General features: G+C 44.1%; 1 protein-coding gene across 1 annotated transcript in view; it reads left to right on the forward strand.

Moving 5' to 3' along the window:
* Nucleotides 1-15,794: 15,794 nt before the first annotated feature.
* The window catches only part of LOC118081484 (uncharacterized), a 30,580-nt gene continuing 24,476 nt past the window's right edge, over nucleotides 15,795-21,898 (forward strand). Inside the window, exons 1-2 of the mRNA XM_060272251.1 lie at nucleotides 15,795-15,935; nucleotides 19,396-19,521. Of these exons, the coding sequence (XP_060128234.1) occupies nucleotides 15,860-15,935; nucleotides 19,396-19,521 (202 nt within the window). The 5' untranslated portion in view covers nucleotides 15,795-15,859. The remainder of the gene's footprint in view (nucleotides 15,936-19,395; nucleotides 19,522-21,898) is intronic.

Below are 21,898 nucleotides of genomic sequence, written 5' to 3' on the forward strand. Positions count from 1 at the left end.
GAAGTGGTCAGAGCATAGGCAACAGAGGTTAGTCTATCTGTACAGAGATGGGTTGCAGCTGGGCCACCTACTGAAGATGATGGGAGGCCATCTCCACCACTGAGGCCACCTGAGCCTCAAATGACAGTAAAGGACCCAGAAATACCCCCTGAGCTGCGTATTAACTCCTTCAGAGGGAGTGTGACCCCATCAAGAGCAGGCAACCTCCCACCCACTAAGTGCACTAAGTGTTATCTGCATTGAGCTTTTGTTTTGTTTGTTGCCTCTCATCCAGTCCATTACAGAGGCAAGACTTCCAGTTCCACACTTGCAGATATAAAGGAGAGGTAGAGCTATCTGTCACCAGCATATTGATGACACCAGCATATTGATGACAATCTACTCCAGAACTCTGAATAACCCCACTCAATGCTTTCATGTAGATGCTTAACCCCCCCCCCCCAAAAAAACATTTATTCAAAAAATACAATAAATTATTGTCCACTGGCATAATACCACAGAATGATCAATGCAATCCTCCATCCCACAACATTGTCATGTTGGCTTTCTAAATATCCTGAATAGGAACCCAACTACTGATCTGGTTGTGTAGATATTTTTAATCAATATAGCCCCTCAACAGACACCTCTGTGATTGTGATGGCATTAAAACATCCTGCTCTTCAATGAAAGAGAAAAAGAGAGGCCAGATTTCATGCAGATGTTAAACAGCATGGGGATAACACTGAACGCTAAAGAACCCCACATTGAAGGTTCAATGGGGCTGCAAGCATCACCCTCGGGAAACAACCCTAGAAGTATGATGTCAGTCACCACAAAGCAGTACCACCAACCCCTAACTTGGACTGCTGCTCCAGAAAAAAATGGGCTGGTGGCTTTGACAACTTTAAAGTTTTGGGAAGGAATATCTATGTAAATTATATAAAAATTTATTTTAATTAATATGCAAAATGATGATGCAACTTTAAGAAAAGGACAACTAAGTTGTATTTGGAGTGGAGCATTAAAATTCATGGGCTTCAGTTAGTCAAGCCAATTTTTAACCAGACTTGGACTAACTTTGGGTACTAACCCTAGAGAATGAATGCATAGATCGAATGGCAAGAAGGGAAGCTAACCATTCTTCTTTATCTTTCAAGATATTTGCTTTACAAAGCATTCCAGTTAGAAATATATGCTCAAGAATTCTGGCTTTTCTAATTTTCTCATTTAATATGCCCCCCTCCCCCAAGTGTGGAATATTGCATGAGATTTAACATCACTTGTTCTCTTCTCTTTGACAGGGGGAATATCCCAATGATACCTTTGTAAGAGTGTGACAGGAAATTCCTAAGTTGCACCTGTGTCTTCGTAAAGAATGGAGCCCTATTTCTATTGCTATTCTGAAGCATTTGATAGATGAACCATCTTTCAGGTGTTACTTTTGGTTACTGAGAGGCTTTCCAGGAATTAACTATCTCATTCCTTTGTGCTCCTAATAAAACCATACCTGATCTGCAGACCAAGTCCTTTGTCATCTTTTTCTATGCAAACTGGGAGGCAAAGTTACCTTGTTTATTTCATTGCTATATGGTAGAATTAAAAATCTCCCTGGTTTTCTTTGGCTTCAAAGGAAAGGATCTCAGCTTGAAAGGAACTTGGACAAGGCCTGGTGTGTGTTTGTGTTTAATAGTCTCCTGTGGCTCTCCTGCTTCCTCCTTCACTTCAAACTGAGCTGGCACACAATCCCAGGTGCAAAACACTCCTTCTTCCCCAGTTCCCAGACACAAACGCAGGTTTCTCCCTCCCCTGTCACCAGAGGGATAATATGATGAGCAGCTGGAGAAGCTCAAAATTGTCCCAAGCAGGCAGAACAGCCACAATAAAAATGTTAGTATGTATAATAATATGCTATTTAGATTTCAGGTGTTGCCAATTTTATTTGCAGCAAAGGTTCTTGGAAAGCCCCCAGATTCCACAATTTGGAAATATAATGAATGGTTCAAGTGTCCAGGGAATTCTCACAAGTTGCTGTTGTTTATGGTCCTGTCTGCTGAACAGGATAACAGCAATGTTCTTTTTCTACATTATACAGTACTTGAAACAGGAAGTTTTAATGAATGTTTGTAACCGCGTTCTAGAAAGGCAAAAAGAGCTTGATGGAATGGGCTGCCCTCAATGAATAAGCAGTTTCCTCCCCCCCCTTTTAAAAAAAATATTTATTAAGTTTTCCAATTTGACAATCCAATAAAAACCACATTAAATACATTCCGAATTATGATACAATAAAAAAGACCAAATTTTATGCCAAATTATATATCTTTGCTGACTTCCCATGCTCTGAAGTTTGAGGAGTGATGATCTCACATTGTACTGCATTCCTTGAATAATTCAAAAAATCCCAATAAAACATTTCTGATGTTAATCCTTCATTTATTTTTAACAGGCTCAGAATTCATTGAGCAAGTGGCTTAATCCTTTATAATTCTGTGTGAAATAAGTTTCTTCTTCTTTATTTTCCCTTTGTGATTCTAATTTCATCGACTGCTTTCTTTTTCACTTTCTACACACTGTAGCCTTATTAGCTACCAAGGGTCCTTTAAGTTGCGCCCAGGCAGGGACAGAGACAGCCAATAATGGCACCGAGGGTGGAATTCAGAGAAAGAATTTAATTTCTTAAATTTAAGAGACTCTTGGTGAACAAGCTTCATGACAAGAGTAAAGAAACACAAATTTTCAAAGCTTCTTATACACTTCTTGGGCTCCTTTCCCCCTCCTCTGTAAATGTGCGCACGCAAGGGGGTCACAGGTTACAAATCCATATTAGGAAAATCCGTATCCTGTCCTTCTCATAAACACAAAGGGGGTCACAAGTACATATAAGGAAGATCCATGTCCGGTCCTGTGCATAAACACATGCTGACTCATGCTACCCCGGTAGCATCCTCACTCAGCCTTGAGTGGGGGCTTGAATTTCTATCTATCTTGCCTGCTCTTTGCCTGCTCTTCGCGTCAGACTGCTAGCATCACATAAGACAGTCATCCAGCCTTGATAGCTTAGCAGGGCATTCTGTCTTGTTATCAAATGTTTTTATTACACTTTGGCCCACTTTGGTGCACAGACGCAGAGGCAAAGAGGAAAGCATTTTAAGAAGCATTTTAGGGATATGGGGGGCTAAGCCATACAATCAGAATTATACAATGCAAACTATATGATCAGATTTAGCTGAATAACACAATTGACAAATCTCTCCCTTCAACACAAAGTCAATTCTCAATGTGTCACAATTAAGACAAAGGGGAGACCTGGCCCCCTGTCATTTCTGGTCTCATTCCAACTGCTAATAAACCGATGTTTCAGCAAGAACACCATTACTCCTCTGGTAAATTCTTTTTATCTTTCCATTGAAAGTGATTGCGAAAATCGTAGTCCAATTTCACACCACCAGCTATAGTTAAACCATAATCATAATGATAGTTAAATATTCTTTCAATCCCGCTTGTGTATTTTGACACCCAGTGGCTGAATCAGTTAGCAGAATACTTTAGCTCCTGTAGACCAGAGCATACCTGTTAATTAAGTCCGAATTTCATCTTAAAAAGCAGGTGTCCTCTGCTCATGGCAACAACTTTGGAGAGTTGCCAAAAACACACAGTGCATCGCACCCAGCTCCCCCTGCCCTCTCGTTCCTTCCAGATGGGCAGCAGGTATCGGACGATCTGCGGGTGGAGCTGCCCCCACAGCCCTGGTTGGGAGGGTAATTACTCCCATATTTTCCTCGAATTCCGCACAAAAAGGCTCAGATGTAATGGACACAGCCGTTCGCCATGGCAGCCAAACAGGAAGTTGAATAAGCAGTTTCCTGTTGGTTGTTTATGGATGTAATGGGAAGCGGATGGACAATGTTTTTTCAAGCAAAGGAGGCCTCTTCTGCTCCTTTGGGTCCAATGAGGTTTTTTGATGTTTCATATATTTTCCTTATGTTTTTCTCTGTTGGTGCTTTCTTTGTTTTTTACACATTGACTTTCAGAACATGGTGGGGTTTTGGGGGGGGGCATTGAGCAAGCAAGAAGGAAGAAAATAGCTGGTTTCTTTTCAGATTTTCCTGGGTTTCCCCTCCCTCTCACAGGGATACTCTGTATGTCCTACACTTGATGACATGCATGTTGGCAGGTGTGGGGCAGGCAATGTTGTGTCTGGGTTTGGCATGGCACTGATTCTCAGCTAATTGTCAGGGATGCAAAGTGCAGTGCAGGTACCTCTCAAAACACAGGTGCTCAGCTTCAAAGAGCAGTCTGGGACCAGCTGCTCCAGAGGTTCTCCATCGGGGAATCCCAAGGGCAGCTGACAGGATCTGGAGAGATTAAGTTGTCTGCAAAGCACCTGAGGAACAGCTTTGAATCCAAACTGTTTTCCCTGCAGAGGTGCAGATGCTCCTTAAATGCAAGCAGCAATAAGGAGATTGTTCTTTCTGTGCAATCATTTAGGAAACCGCCTTGTTCTGGTGCAGTATTCCTGACTGTGACTCTGAAGTGCTCCCTTACATCTCAGTTTGTCAAGTCGTCTGCTCTCTGATCCTTTCAGCTGCAGATTTTAGGCCTCAGGGATTTAATCGTGTGTACCAGAGTAAGCAAGGACCCCTTCCTCTCATAATATACTGACATGCTGCTAAAATTGTAAGACCACATGTTAAGCTGGCAATAAAACCACAGCACAATCCAAAATGCACAAAATAAACACAATCCAAAATGCACAAAAAATGCACAAAATGATGAAGAGCTCCGTGTGTGTTTATATTTAAATAAACTAGTTTAGCCAAGATGTTGTGCTACTGAGGTCTGTTACGCAACTGCGCAACCTCTGCGGGTTCCTAAAGTGTGCTGGTGTCTTCTGGCACCAGTTGCTGTGATGTTCGGGCTGGAGAATGCTTAAGAAGCTCCCGAACGATCACCCAGGAGGGGGAGAACATGCCAGCAGGGCATGTGTCTCTGCCAGGGTCCTACTTGTGAGTAGGCAGCCTCCTGGACATCCCGACAATTATAAGAGTCCAGCCAGGGGCCATCATAAGCATACCTGGCGCCGTGGTGCGACGGATCCCTCCAGGACAGCACAGCGTGGCTGCCGCCTGGAGGGCCAGTGCCCTGCGCCACACAGCCTGGCCATAGGGCCGGCCCTGGGCCAGGGGGCACTGCCCGCTCTCTGTTGCGACGCCCCTGCACGTGGCAGAGGCGGCCCCAGGATCGTGCGCGCCTCAGGAGAGCGGCCTGAAGCCGCTGAACAGCTGAGAGGCGCGCCTGGGGCTGCATCCGCCGCCCCTGGGGCGGCCTCGGCCACGCCTCTCAGTGAGAGCAGCGGCGCCCCTGGTGGCCTGGCGCCCTGGTGCCACGATACACCACCAGGCCTCGGCCTAGAGACAGCCCTGAGTCTAGCTATACTTTTGACAAAGGTTTGATTCCACTATGGCGGGGGGGGGGGGGGTTGAAACAAGTCCTTCCAGATTTCCCCATTAAAAAGCCCCACAGTCTCATGCTGTCATACATGATAACATGTGGCTCAGGATGGAACTTCAAAGAACAACTGGGAGCTTTAAGCTTTACTTGGATTGAGAAACAAAATACAAAAAAAAATTCCTTCCAGCAGCATCTTAGAGACCAACTAAGTTTGTCATTGCTATCAGCTTTCGTGTGCATTCGTGTTTCAACTACGTCAGGCCAACACGGTTACCTACCTGCGATTTGATTGAGAAACACATGCTCCCAACCAGTCACCAGATGGCTGGTATTTTGCCAAATGCAAGAGTCATTGGGGAGTCAGGGGAACCACAGCACAATTCTACATTGGCGGAGGAAGGGGATGCGGGGCTTGTGGGCCTCCCTGGGTGCTATCCCTCAGGGGATCACCCCATCCCTGGGTGCACAGCATGCATGTGGAGGAAAGCATGAAATAGCATGCTTAAATTGGGCACAAAAAACAGTGACAGTCCTTAAACAAAATAACTAACCATGCAAATTATAAAATAGTTCCCCTTTCAGGATCTTGGGTGATCAATAAAGGAGAGACTCCAGCTGGCCATCTCGGTCAGTCCTCCATCCAAAGAGGACACAGATATTGATTTTCTTGATGGCTGCTTTTCAGGGAAAAAGCAAGCCACCAGAAAGGTACATATTGTCTAGCCATTGAGATGGGCTGTTGAGAACAAGTAACCTCTTTGTTCCTTTCCTTGTGGGTGCCACAACATCCTTCAGCAATGATCCATAAATAAGGGGAAACTTTTGATTATATCTGTGAGTCTTCTTGAGATTGGAGCAGAACGAGTGTTCAACCACAGCGGTCTTATCCTATTCCATCTTTGTTTCCTTCTTCATACTGCTACATTTGCCAAGGGAGGGCCAGCTATTCTCAGCACTGCAGTTGGCTGTAGAAGACCCAACTGGTCAGTTTTGGATACAGTGGTGCCTCACTTAACGAATGCTCTGTAAGAGGAATTTTTTGCTAGACGAATGGATTTTGCGATCGGAGGTTGCCTCGCAAGACGATGAGTTTTTCTATGGCCCCTGCTTCGCCTTGCGAAGCGTGGCTGTCGCGGTCACTCTGATCTGCACATCACCCCCGGACGTTTGACGGTCTATTGGTGATGTGCCAACGACAAACAAATGCTTTCAATCACTCACACACCTCAGACCAGGATATCGTAAAATAAAACAAGATGGTTTATTGAATGTTCTTATGCGTATTGGTTACTGTACAAAGCTTAAACGGTTTCAAATCACAGATGGTTCCTATACCGGCCTATTACCTCTAAATATGAATTACTGGCCTATTACCTCTAAATATAACTAATAATAATCATCACTAAACTCATAACACTGTATCCTGTCTATCTCACTATTTAACAGCCACCACAATAATAACCAGCTCTTATCTTCACACCAACTCCTCTCATCTAACTCACTCCCCTCTCCTGCCTGCCTGCTTCTCCCTATATACACCCTGCTTCTGGCTGGAGAGCTCCCATTGGCCATCTCCCTCCCTGGTAACTTAACCCCTTCTAGGCCCTCTAGAGGTGAAACGCCACATACCTCCCCCCTTAATAAGTTTGAAACAGGAGTGTTAACTTCTCACAGTTACTCTCCTGTTCAAACAACAATAGTTCAAAATACAACATTTATACTTTTACCTTTTCCTCCTCCCATTCCAAATATACACATATACATACCACTTCTAAATGCATAAAACAAACTTTTTAAAAAAAATGTCCACTTGGTCTTCTTCCTCCGGTGTCCTGGGTAGATTGTCAGTCCAAATTTCGGATATCAGAGGTACCGCTGTCACTCTTGTCGGATCCAGACGTTGATGACGCTCTTGATCTATGAGATGACTTTCTGTGGGTGTCAACTGGGATCTCTTCTCTGACTTAAGCTCGTGGATGCTCACAACCGACGTCTCTTTCATGCTTGTCTCCCTCGCGAATAGCATTCCTCTCAGGTGGGCATACTTTTAGTCTGCCTCTGGGTCTTGGCATCTTTGCTGCAGACGCAACTGGCATTCCTCGGTTAGGACTTGTCTTTGGATTGACAGGCACTGCCATGGTGGTTGTCTCTGCTATTTCTTTAACTATGGCTTGTTTTCCAGCCTTTCGCTTCCTCCCTCTTCTAAACATCTTAGGGATAGCTGCATCATCTGATTTCTCAATATCTTCCCTAAGTTGTTCTGACAAATTCTCACTTTTCGAGATTTCTAATTCTGTTACTTTTACTTCATCTGCAACAGATATTCTATTTCGCTTAACTGACCCACAATGCACAGTCAGCTTTCTCTTTTTGGCACCAATTTGGTCATTTCCTTCTGTATTACTTAAGTTAAGTTCTTCAGTAGTTTCCTTAAAAACTATAGGTTTGGTCTCTTTGGTTTCTTTGGAACTAATAGACTTCCTGATCACATACTCTGCTTTCTCAGCTGGCACTTGAGTAATATTGCAGCTATTTTGGACTTTGCTTACATGCCACAGGTCCTTCTGCCACTGAGTATCAGTATCATTCAGACTTGTTTTTGAAAGAGTAATCGTGTCAGTTACTGAAGTGAAACAATCTCTAGGCATGGATCTTGACCTATTGAGTTTTCCTGGAGCACGGTTAAACTGTACCCGTCTGGGTTTGTCAGAAGTGTTCGAACTGCTCTCATTCATATGTAATATTTTCGCTGAACCAGGAACATGGTATGATAAGTTTTTCCTATCCATACAACTCTTGTGAGATTGTGCGGCATTAGGAAGCTCTTGTGTGGGTCCTGAGAGACAAGGATCACTCTCTAACTTGGAATCTTTTTCTCCCCCCACTTTAACTTCTTCATGCCCTTTTACTGCAACTTGACTCAGACTAGTTTTATCTACTTTCCCCCAGCCTTGATAAAGCAAATTGTTTTCCTTTGCATCACTGGTGTTAGTAAAGGTATTCCCTAAAGAACTTGGCGGGCTAATTATTACTTCTGGGTTCTGAGTAATTTGCATTAACAATAAATCATGTGGCAGCCTCTCAGTGTCTTCGTTTTGCTTTTTAGCCAAACTAAGGGTTTGGTTCGCCATCACAGGTTCTATAAACATTTCTTTTCCTTCCCTGGCTTGTGTAGCTTGGACTTCCTTTTCTAAAAGTCTCTTGCTCAAGCAAAACTTTTCAGGGCTTCCAGGTGTTAAAGGATTGGCTGCCTCAAAACAATTTAACAACTCAGAATCTTCTTGTTGTTTCTGAGCAAAGCTAGGTTTTTGTTTTCTTATAATAGGAACCAACAGGGCTTCATTTTCCCCCTCACAGTTTAGTTCCTCAGCTCTAGCTTCATGGGCAACAGTAGCAATCTCCTCAGCATGAGGTGAGCGCTGACTCACTTTAGTACGTGTTAATACAAAAGAACTCTGTACGTGCTCTATGAGATCCCATCCTATTAACACAGCAGAGGGAATCTCTTCAGATATTGCCACTTCCCATTCTCCTGACCAATTCTGGTACTGAATTTGAAGCCGTGCGACCTTCAGCACCTCTGGCTGTTTAGAAATTCCTTTTACTCTCCTCACTTTTCCAGGGATTATTTTAGAGGGACTAACAAAATTTGTGTGCACCAGAGTCACCTGGGATCCTGTATCACGAATCGCAAGAAATTGCCTCCCCTCAATCCCAATAAATTCCCCAGCTTTCTTCAACAACTGATTTTCATATTTAATGGTATAGCAATGAGCTACTGTGTCTTCAACTGCCACAGCATGAGGCCTGAGTGGAGCTGCTGTCGTCGTGGTGATTGGGCTAGCTTGACTTGCCTCAGCTGACTGGATACAATAAGCTTGCTTCTGAGGGCTAACACTTGGAGCTTTATCTTGCTTATTTTTACAGTGAAAACTTTTATGGCAGAATTGATTGCACACCCAACATTTGATTTCTTTAGGATTGTTGTTGTTGTTTAGTCGTTTAGTCGTGTCCGACTCTTCGTGACCCCATGGACCATAGCACGCCAGGCACTCCTGTCTTCCACTGCCTCCCGCAGTTTGGTCAAACTCATGTTGGTAGCTTCGAGAACACTGTCCAACCATCTCGTCCTCTGACGTCCCCTTCTCCTAGTGCCCTCAATCTTTCCCAACATCAGGGTCTTTTCCAAGGATTCTTCTCTTCTCATGAGGTGGCCAAAGTATTGGAGCCTCAGCTTCACGATCTGTCCTTCCAGGGAGCACTCAGGGCTGATTTCCTTAAGAATGGATAGGTTTGATCTTCTTGCAGTCCATGGGACTCTCAAGAGTCTCCTCCAGCACCATAATTCAAAAGCATCAATTCTTCGGCGATCAGCCTTCTTTATGGTCCAACTCTCACTTCCATACATCACTACTGGGAAAACCATAGCTTTAACTATACGGACCTTTGTCGGCAAGGTGATGTCTCTGCTTTTTAAGATGCTGTCTAGGTTTGTCATTGCTTTTCTCCCAAGAAGCAGGCGTCTTTTAATTTCGTGACTGCTGTCACCATCTGCAGTGATCAAGGAGCCCAAGAAGGTAAAATCTCTCACTGCCTCCATTTCTTCCCCTTCTATTTGCCAGGAGGTGATGGGACCAGTGGCCATGATCTTGGTTTTTTTGATGTTGAGCTTCAGACCATATTTTGCGCTCTCCTCTTTCACCCTCATTAAAAGGTTCTTTAATTCCTCCTCGCTTTCTGCCATCAAGGTTGTGTCATCTGCATATCTGAGGTTGTTGATATTTCTTCCGGCAATCTTAATTCCAGCTTGGGATTCATCTAGTCCAGCCTTTCGCATGATGAATTCTGCATATAAGTTAAATAAGCAGGGAGACAATATACAACCTTGTCGTACTCCTTTCCCAATTTTGAACCACTCAGTTGTTCCATATCCAGTTCTAACTGTAGCTTCTTGTCCCACATAGAGATTTCTCAGGAGACAGATGAGGTGATCAGGCACTCCCATTTCTTTAAGAACTTGCCATAGTTTGCTGTGGTCGACACAGTCAAAGGCTTTTGCATAGTCAATGAAGCAGAAGTAGACGTTTTTCTGGAACTCTCTAGCTTTCTCCATAATCCAGCGCATGTTTGCTATTTGGTCTCTGGTTCCTCTGCCCTTTCGAAATCCAGCTTGCACTTCTGGGAGTTCTCGGTCCACATACTGCCTAAGCCTGCCTTGTAGAATTTTAAGCATAACCTTGCTAGCGTGTGAAATGAGCGCAATTCTGCGGTAGTTGGAGCATTCTTTGGCACTGCCCTTCTTTGGAATTGGGATGTAGACTGATCTTCTCCAATCCTCTGGCCATTGCTGAGTTTTCCAAACTTGCTGGCATATTGGGTGTAGCACCTTAACAGCATCATCTTTTAAAATTTTAAATAGTTCAGCTGGAATATCATCACTTCCACTGGCCTTGTTATTAGCAGTGCTTTCTAAGGCCCATTTGACTTCACTCTCCAAGATGTCTGGCTCAAGGTCAGCAACCACACTACCTGGGGTGTACGAAACCTCCATGTCTTTCTGGTATAATTCCTCTGTGTATTCTTGCCACCTCTTCTTGATGTCTTCTGCTTCTGTTAGGTCCTTACCACTTTTGTCCTTGATTATGGTAATCTTTGTACGAAATGTTCCTTTCATATCTCCAATTTTCTTGAACAGATCTCTGGTTTTCCCCATTCTATTGTTTTCCTCTATTTCTTTGCATTGCTCATTTAAGAAGACCCTCTTGTCTCTCCTTGCTGTTTTTTGGAAATCTGCATTCAGTTTCCTGTATCTTTCCCTATCTCCCTTGCATTTTGCTTGCCTCCTCTCCTCCGCTATTTGTAAGGCCTCGTTGGACAGCCATTTTGCTTTCTTGCATTTCCTTTTCCTTGGGATGGTTTTCGTTGCTGCCTCCTGTATAATGTTACGAGCCTCCATCCATAGTTCTTCAGGCACTCTGTCCACCAAATCTAAATCCTTAATCCTGTTCCTCACTTCCACTGTGTATTCATAAGGGATTTGATTCAGATTGTATCTTACTGGCCCAGTGGTTTTTCCTACTTTCTTAAGTTTAAGCTGGAATTTTGCTATAAGAAGCTGATGATCTGAGTTACAGTCAGCTCCAGGTCTTGTTTTTGCTGATTGTATAGAGCTTCTCCATCTTTGGCTGCAGAGAATATAATCAATCTGATTTCGATGCTGCCCATTTGGTGATATCCATGTGTAGAGTCGTCTCTTGTGTTGTTGGAAGAGAGTGTTTGTGATGACCAGCTTGTTCTCTTGACAGAACCTTTGCCCTGCTTCATTTTGAACTCCAAGGCCAAACTTGCCAGTTGTTCCTTTTATCTCTTGATTCCCTACTTTAGCATTCCAATCCCCTGTAATGAGAAGAACATCCTTCTTTGGTGTCATTTCTAGAAGGTGTTGTAGGTCTTCATAGAATTGGTCAATTTCACTTTCTTCAGCTCCGGTAGTTGGTGCATAAACTTGGATTACTGTGATGTTAAAAGGTCTGCCTTGGATTCGTATCGAGATCATTCTGTCATTTTTGAGATTGCATCCCATTACAGCTTTTGCCACTCTTTTGTTGACTATGAGGGCCACTCCATTTCTACTACAGGATTCCTGCCCACAGTAGTAGATACGATAGTCACCCGAACTGAATTCGCCCATTCCCTTCCATTTTAGTTCACTGATGCCCAGGATGTCTATATTTATTCTTGTCATCTCATTTTTGACCACATCCAGCTTACCTCCACTCATGGTTCTTATATTCCAGGTTCCTATGCAATATTTTTCTTTACAGCATCGGACTTTCCTTTCGCTTCCAGGCATATCCGCAACTGAGCGTCCTTTCGGCTTTGGCCCAGCCGCTTCATCAGCTCTGAATCTACTTGTACTTGTCCTCCGCTCTTCCTCAGTAGCATGTTGGACGCCTTCCGACCTGAGGGGCTCATCTTCCAGCGTCATAACTTTTATATGCCTGTTGTCTTTGTCCATGGAGTTTTCTTGGCAGGGATACTGGAGTGGCTTGCCAGTTCCTTCTCCAGGTGGATCACGTTTAGTCAAAACTCTCCACTATGACCTGTCCATCTTGGGTGGCCCTGCATGGCATAGCTCATAGCTTCTCTGAGTTATTCAAGCCCCTTCGCCACGACAAGGCATTGATCCATGAAGGGGTTCTTTAGGATTAGTGTAATTATTTTTCCTCCCCTTCTCTTCATTTGTACTAGTGCTGCCTTGGGTTCTGTTTCCTTTCTCAGTCTCTGAGGAAAGGTTTCCCTTCACTGCTTTGGCCCAGCCGCTTCATCAGCTCTGAATCTACTTGTACTTGTCCTCCGCTCTTCCTCAGTAGCATGTTGGACGCCTTCCGACCTGAGGGGCTCATCTTCCAGCGTCATAACTTTTATATGCCTGTTGTCTTTGTCCATGGAGTTTTCTTGGCAGGGATACTGGAGTGGCTTGCCAGTTCCTTCTCCAGGTGGATCACGTTTAGTCAAAACTCTCCACTATGACCTGTCCATCTTGGGTGGCCCTGCATGGCATAGCTCATAGCTTCTCTGAGTTATTCAAGCCCCTTCGCCACGACAAGGCATTGATCCATGAAGGGGTTCTTTAGGATTAGTGTAATTATTTTTCCTCCCCTTCTCTTCATTTGTACTAGTGCTGCCTTGGGTTCTGTTTCCTTTCTCAGTCTCTGAGGAAAGGTTTCCCTTCACTGCCTGGGATTTGCTTTTGGGGGACCCCCACAGTTTCCCGCCAAAACTTGGGTCATCAAATCTATGGTCCCGTATTTCATTTATCTGATCAGCTAAATTAGCAGCTTCTTGAAGGGTTCTAGGGTGTCTCTCTTTTATTAGATATCTTAATTGGCCGTGTATAGTTTCATAAAATTGTTCTAAAGCAAACACTTCTTTTATTTGTGATGTGGTACTGGCTTTCTCTGTGTCTAGCCACTTGGTGAGGTAATTTGAAATCTTGGTGCCCAGTTGAGCATATGTTTCCTCCTTCCCTTTCGTCACACTTCGGAACCTCTTTCTTAGCTGTTCTGAGGTAATTCCGAAATGGGTAAAAGTTATTTGTTTAAATAATTCAAAATCGTTTGCTTGCTCTTCTGTCATATTAGCATAAATTTCAGCTAACTTTCCGCTAATTCTAGCCCTTAAAATGATCATTTTCTCCTCATCTTTTACTTGAAAATCTTTACAGGCTCTCTCAAATGATATTAGAAAAGCTTCTGGGTTATCTTTCTCCTTAAATTCAGGGAAACGTTTCAAATCTATTTTCCCTTGTGTTTGGGAATTAGTGTTATTGCTATTATTTTGGTTTTCCTGAGCTGTTAATCTAATTTTTTCATTTCAATTTGAAATTGCATTTCTTTCTCTCTCAGTTCTCTTTCCTCTCTTTCCCTCTCAATTGTTAACATCATCTCTTTCTCTCTCAGTTGTCTTTTCTCTCTTTCCCTCTCAAAAGTCATTTCTTTTTCTCTTAACTGATATTCTTTCTCTAATTTCCATCTCTCAAATTCCTCAGACATTTGTGGAACCCTCCCCTCAGATGGGGTTTCACTAACTGTTTCAACTCTAGGCTCTTCAATTTGTAAAGACCCATTTTCCTCCTGGGTTCTTTCAACAGAGGTTTCCCTCATAGCTGGTTTACTTTTCTTAGCTGGCATATTGTGTGAGAATCTCTATTAAGCTTAACAACTCTAGAGAAATTTCCTCTCAGTTTCTGTTCCTCTGGCTAGGCTCTTCAAGATTCCTGTCACAAAGTTCAGCTAGGGGTTTTCTCTCTCACCCTTTAGCTAACTTCACCTGACTCTGAATCTAACCCACAACCAGAACAGCTTTTGAGTTCTCTTCTCTTGTTGTTACAGCTTCTTCTCAGTACCTCAGAACCACACACTCACACCCCCAGGTTAGATAATTAATCCTCAGATTATCCTCCCCTCCAGGTGTAATGTTGTCCCTATTGGTACTAGCGTTCTAATTCGAACCCGATGCTGTCACTTTTGTAGCGTGATAAATCGTATCCCGACGCTGCCACCAGTTTATGTCGCGGTCACTCTGACCTGCACATCACCCCCGGACGTTTGACGGTCTATTGGTGATGTGCCAACGACAAACAAATACTTTCAATCACTCACACACCTCAGACCAGGATATCGTAAAATAAAACAAGATGGTTTATTGAATGTTCTTATGCGTATTGGTTACTGTACAAAGCTTAAACGGTTTCAAATCACAGATGGTTCCTATACCGGCCTATTACCTCTAAATATGAATTACCGGCCTATTACCTCTAAATATAACTAATAATAATTATCACTAAACTCATAACACTGTATCCTGTCTATCTCACTATTTAACAGCCACCACAATAATAACCAGCTCTTATCTTCACACCAACTCCTCTCATCTAACTCACTCCCCTCTCCTGCCTGCCTGCTTCTCCCTATATACACCCTGCTTCTGGCTGGAGAGCTCCCATTGGCCATCTCCCTCCCTGGTAACTTAACCCCTTCTAGGCCCTCTAGAGGTGAAACGCCACAGTGGCCATAGAGAAACAAGCCTCTGACTGCAAAGTCCAGTGTGCAGCGAAAAATTGCCAGGGCTTTTTGCTGCCTGCCTTCCCCTTGGCTTGGAGAAGGCAGGCGGCAAAACACCCCCACATCGCCGCACTTCTGTCGGGCGGGGGGAGGGAGGAAATCTGTCAGGCGTTTTCACTGGCTGCCTTCCCCAAGTCAAGGGGAAGGCAGCCGGCAAAACACCCCCCCCCCCGCAGAGCCAAAGCGCACCGGAATGTCTTCCCCCGTCACCACATCTTGCTGCGCACAGCCGGGATGGAGCGCGTTTTCGGAGGTGTCCTAAGCCGCGCTCCATGTCGGGGGAGGCAGGCAAGACGCGGCGGCTTCGTCCGATCCGGCTCTGAAGCTTCGTCCGATCCGGCTCTGTCGTTGGCAGCAGCTGCGCTTGCTCTCTTGGCTCGGGGAAGCGCCACCAGTTTTCCCCGAGCCCATAGGAACGCATTAATTGACTTTTAATGCATTCCTATGGGAAACGGTGCCTCGCTAGAAGAAATTTTCCTAGGACGAATTGAGTCCTGGAACGAATTAATTTCGTCTAGCAAGGCACCACTGTATTTGCCGAAGCAGCCCATCTCCAAGCAGTCAGGAAAGCGAAAGGGCAGAGGAGGAAAGTCAGGAGACGGAAAGGGAGTGCCCAGGCTCTGGCAACATCCAAGAGCCCCTGCTCCACAGGCAGGAAGAGAGGGAGAGAGAGGAGAGGAATAAGGGAGACCACAGACCCTCCCCCCCCCCCCCCCGACACCGGAATTGAGGAGGAGGAGAAGAGGGAGGAGATTCACTTAACAACCCTGACAAGGGGCACAAGCTTTTCTTTTTGCTGCTGCATGACACTGCTGACACATGCAAAGCTTGGAGGTTTTCACATGTACTACTGGCAAGAGGAAATTCATAGAAATATGGGTAATCTATTTTTACCTGAGGGATAGATTTATATCTTCATAATATTTCCCAGGACCCACTACCAGTGAGAATGAACTGTGTAATGGCTTCTGCAAAGGACGTTGTACAGCTGGAGAATATGAGTCTCCATTAGACCCCTGCAGGGAATCTGGTCATGTCTTTGGTTGTAAAAAGTTTGGTAATGTGCTAAATTGATTTTACGGGCTGCAATCATCATGCTTTGGGGGAAAAAGGTTAAAAGATAAGAAGCAGGGTTTTCTGTGACTGTTCAAAGGAAGCGGAAGAGCAAATAAGGAGCAGGGCCTCTGTGTGGAGAAGGCAGAGAGTCATGGCAGATGAATCTTATTTCTTTGTTTGATGCAGTGGGAAGCCTGGTAGATCATATGAATTCTGTGAATAGAGTATGTCTTGATTTCAGTAAGGCTTTTGACAAACTCCCCCATGATTCCTTGTCTTCCTGGAAAAAGTGAAAAGTGGGTCACCACAAGGTTCTTTCCTAGGCCTGCTGTTGTGCAACATCTTTATAAATGACTTCGATGAAGGCACAGAGGGCGTGTGCAGCAAATCTGTAGATGTCACCAAATTGGTAGGAGTAGCTAATACATCAGAATATAGAATCCAGGATTGCTGAAAACAGAATCCTTGATTTAAATAATTGTAGAGTTGGAAGGGATCCCAAGGGCACTGGCGGAGGAAGAGGAGTGTGGGGGGAGTGCACCGCCCCCAACAGCGCATTCTTGGTGGGGTGCCATCGCAGCTGCCCCCTGCCCGTGCTGGATGCCCCACCCCAAGGACGTGTGCCACGCCGCCAGGATGCACGTCATGCCCCATTCGGGTGGCGCGCCATGCCCCCGGAATGTGCCCCAGCCCCACCCGTGCCTGCTCTCTGCCCCCCGGTGCCGGAGCATGAAGCTCCGCCACTGCCCATGGGTCATCTAGTCCAACCCGCTGCAATACAGGAATCTTAACTAAACATCCCTGACAGATGACCATCCAACCTCTGCTGAAAAATTTCCAAGGAAGGAGAGCCCACAACCTCCTGAGGGAGTCCATTCCACTGTCAAACATCTCTTACTTTCAGAAAGTTATTTCTGATGTTTAGTTGTAATCTCCTTTCTTGTAACTTGAAGCCATTGGTTTGGGTCTTGTCCTCAAGAGCAGGAGAAAACAAACTTGCTCCGTCTTCCTTTTTTTTTTAAAGTAAATTTTTATTTCGATACGTGTGGAAATACAGAAAACAAAACATAAAAATAAAACTCGCACACATTCAGTACAAGAAAAAAAGTCCGAAATACATCAACCCCCCTCCCCTCCAAAGAAAAGATTTTCTCCCCCCTCTCCTCCCCCCATCCCACCCTCTTCTTTCCCACCATTCCCACCCACTTTTCCCCTCCTCCACCCCGTCCATTCCTTTCATTTTAATTATACTATATATTAGATACAGAAAAAATTGAAAATAGAGGGAGAGGGATAAGGGCCAATAAAGCAGAAAATGATGAAACAGAAAGAGAGTCTATCTAATTTTTCCTATACTTGTTTCTTTTCTTATCGGACTTCCTGCCAGTTCCTGATGTATTTTTTTAGACTTAAACGAACGTACAAAACCCAGTATAGATCTCTAAAACACTTGTCTGATACATTCTTTCCTCTTGATGCATCAAAGCTCCTTATTTGATTTTTTAAATTTTTCCCACTCTTCCAGTTCAGTCAAAAGTTACCAAAGTCAGCGCACCCTTGGTGTATTTTTGAACGTATAGTTTATATTTTACCCATTTTTCTGAAATGTTTTGTTGCGATTTGCCCTTTAGGTTATTTGTTAATAGTGCCATTTCTGCCAATTCTTGCATTTTGCTTTGCCAATCAACTAATGTGGGTGCCTCGGTGTCCTTCCATCCCTTAGCAATTAATAATCTGGCCGCTGCGGTCGCGTACAAAAATAATTCTTTCATGGAAGATGGTATCTCTTTTCCAACAATGCTTAAAAGAAAAGCCTCTGGTTTTTTTAAGGAAAGTTGTTCCTAACTTTTTTTTTTTATCATAAATTTGGTTCCAGAATGTTTTAATCTTTTGGCAAGTCCACCACATATGGAATAGGTCGCCTTTACTTCTCCCACACCTCCAGCAAATATGTGTTGAATTTTTATAAATTGTTGAAAGTCTGGAGGGGGTTAAGTACCATCGGTGCTGAATCTTAAGCATATTTTCTCTAATGCTATAACTTGCAGTGAAATTCATGTTGACCTTCCAAAGCTGTTCCCAGTCAGCCATCATGATGGGTCGCCCAATGTCCTGTGCCCATCTTATCATGTTGTCTTTCACCCCGTCTTCCATTACCTGGTATTCTAACAGGAGCTTGTACATTTTAGATATAATTTTTGTGTTGTTATTTATTAAATCGGTTTCTAATTTTCGATGGTTTTTTTTTAATCTTTCGTAAATATATCATAGGTTTGGTAATATTCCAACCATGTTGAGAAGTAGCTCCTTACTTCATCGTATTTTTTAATTGTTATTTGGCCATCTATTTCTGTTAGAATAGCATTAGCTTTTCGCCCTGCTGTGTCACTATGAAATGTGATAGGCAGGAAGAATCAGATGCAGAAATATAGGATTGGGTACACATGGCTTGACGGTAGCACATGTATAAAGGATCTAGGGGACTTTTAAAAATTTTATTAGACAACAACACAAATCAAGACTGTTATGCTGCACCAAAAAAAGCTAATGCAATTCTAGGTTGCATTAACAGAGGTCCAGTGTCCAGATAACAAGAAATTATAGTACCATTCTATTCCGGCTTCCTCCAGGCTGGTGCAGTAAGAGGGAAAGAGGCAGGCATCTGCTGAGGTTGCCCCCTTTTGCCCCCTTTGCCAAGGGTGTTTAATGAGGAAGCTTGCTGCCCCAATGTTGCAGGCACAAATCAATCCACACTTGCTTATGGCATGAGCGGCAGCATGCTTACTTGAGTTATAAGCTCAACCTGATTAGCGTAAGGTCATTGAGTCTCATTGGTCAGCTACTGCTCATCTTAAGCCAGGCATCCCTTGGTCAATGAAGTGTCTTTTAGTGCTCTGGCATGCTAGGAATCGTAGCCCATTGGATACCATGTCATATGTGCAAAATTAATGTACAGTGGTTCCTCGGTTCCTCGGAATACAGATGCTTCAGGTTACAGACGCTTCAGGTTACAGACACCGCAAACCCAGAAATAGTACCTCGGGTTAAGAACTTTGCATCAGGATGAGAACAGAAATTACGCAGCGGCGGCAGCAGGAGGACCCATTAGCTAAAGTGGTACCTCAGGTTAAGAACAATTGCAGGTTAAGGACAGACCTCCAGAACGAATAAAGTTCTTAACCCGAGGTACCACTTTGCTTTCACTGATTAAGAAATGCTTAGAGATGTTGGTGGTCTCTTCTCATGTGTAGAATTGATTTCTCTCTTCAAAATACTTCTCCAGGATCCACTCCCACCCTGAATGATGACTGTAGAGGTCGCTGCAAAGCAAAATGTTCACGTAGAGAATATGTGGATTCAACAACCTCCTGCGATCATCCTGATCATGTCTACTGCTGCCGAAATAAAGGTAACATGCTTAATTTTTGTTATGGGCCACAATCATGATTTGGAAAGAAGGGAAAGATGATAAACAGGGTTGCTTGGCTATGCTTGAAGGAAGAGGAGGAACAACTTCCCTTGATCTAGATGCTATACTCCTATTGATGCAGCCCAGAATTGCAATGGGTTTTAAAACTGCTACATCACACTGTTGACTCATCTCAAGTTTGTGGTCTACCAAGACTCCTAGATCCTTTTCACATGTACTGCTCTCAAGCCAGGTGTCACCCATCTTGTATTTGTGCCTTTCATTTTTTTATTTTATTTTTTGCCCAAGTGCAGTACTTTACATTTCTCCCTGTTAAAATTCATCTTGTTTGCTTTGGCCCAGTTCTCTAATCTGTTATGGTCATTTTGAAGTGTGATCCTGTCCTCTGGGGTATTAGCCAGCCCTCCCAATTTGGTGTCATCTACAAACGTGCTCAGGATGCCCTCAAGCCCATCATCCAAGTCATTGATAAAGATGTTGAATAAGACTGGGCCCAAGACAGAACCCTGTGGCACCCCACTAGTCACTTCTCTCCAGGATGAAGAGGAGCCATTGATGAGCACCCTTTGGGTTCGGTCAGCCAGCCAGTTACAAATCCATTGGAGCTGGAGCGAGACATAGGTCAGCAACTAAACAGTCTCTTTTTTTCAAAGGAACCAAAACAGTGCAGGCCTAGTGGTTGCAGCACCTCTTCTCAGTAGGGGTTGCCCCAATGAGGCAGTTGTGAGAGCTTAAAGTTCCCACCTTCCCACTGCTTTTAGATCTTCTCCCTCAGGGGCCCTTCCCAAGCAATCTCAGGCTCCTTCATCTAGTCTCTCATTGCTTATCTCTGCTCTGCTCTTTTCATTCCTCTTTGTGTTCTGGGAGGCCAGGGGAGAGAATTGCAGCAGGAGGGGGAAACTCCCTGGATACTTCAGCAGCCTGCCTCTTCTCTGTCTCCTGCCCCTTCCTCTTCTCCACCCTAACTTCTGCCTCTGATTCTGGACTGCTCTCTGTCACTTCCTCTTCCTGCTCACTAAATCCTGTTCCCTCTTCAGCTTCCAAGACCTCCTTCTCTCAGTCTGCTCCCTCTTTCCCCCCAGACCACTCATCCTTGCCCCAACACCAATCCCCTGGCTCTGAGCCTTCTTCCTTTGAGGGTTTCCTGGGGATTGCCCAGCTGGGACCTCTCACCACTCCTCTGTATCCATCCAGTCAATGACAAGTAAGTCCCATGCATTGAGAAGCTGGGGGGCTAGAGAGAAGGTGGAACTGCTCAACAACTACTATACCTCTGTCTTCTCGTAAAAGGAAACAGTGCAATGTGGAGATACTAGAATAAATGATGCAGAGGGATAAAGAGGAACAAATTATCTTCTGAGGGATTGATTTCTATCTTGTTAATATTTCTCCACACAGCGAATGATATTTCTCCACGACCCAGCAACTCACAGCCTACAATTTGTAAAGGTTGCAAACGAAGTTGTTCAGATACAGAATTTGAGAGTTTAGCAGTTTTCTGCCCACCTCCTTATAAAATCTACTGCTGTGATATTCCAGGTAACATATCAATCTTTTCCTAAGGACTGCAACTATTATTTGATTGGGGAGCAGTAGTGTTTTTTCTTTCTATGTTTGAAGCAAGAGAAAGAGCAAAGAAGCAATCGGGTGGAGAGGTGCTATTAGGTGACTGGGGGGAAATGGAGCTGATCAACACCCACTTTGCCTCTGTCTTTTTCAAAAGGAAAACAGTGTGCAATGTGTTGATATTACAATTAATAATGCAGGGAGGGAGCTGCAGCCCAAGAAAGGAAAAGAGGTGGTAAGAGAATGCCTAGTTACTTTAAAGAAATTCAAATCTCCAAGGCCTGTTGAGGTGCATCCAAAGGTACAAAAGGAGTTTGCAGATGTAATTTCAGAGCCTTTGTCTATAATCTGTGAGAATTCCTGGAGAACTGGCTTCAACAACCTTCTGCCATATCCTGATTTAGTCTACTGCTGTGACAAGAAAAGTAACATGCTCCTTTTTTGTTATGAGCCTCAATTATTATGATTTGGAAAAGAGGTTAAAGATAATAAACAGTAGTATTCAAAGCAACAAGAAAAACAAACAAGGAGCAGGTGCTGTGTGTGAGAGAAGACAAAGAGATGCTATTGGGGGACAGAGAAAAAGTGCTGCTGCTCAGCACATATACATTTAAGGCATTGCGGTAATCTAACCTTGAAGTGGTCAGAGCATAGGCAACAGAGGTTAGTCTATCTGTACAGAGATGGGTTGCAGCTGGGCCACCTACTGAAGATGATGGGAGGCCATCTCCACCACTGAGGCCACCTGAGCCTCAAATGACAGTAAAGGACCCAGAAATACCCCCTGAGC

This window comes from Zootoca vivipara, chromosome 3, assembly GCF_963506605.1.
Source record: "Zootoca vivipara chromosome 3, rZooViv1.1, whole genome shotgun sequence".
NCBI classification, from domain to species: domain Eukaryota; kingdom Metazoa; phylum Chordata; class Lepidosauria; order Squamata; family Lacertidae; genus Zootoca; species Zootoca vivipara.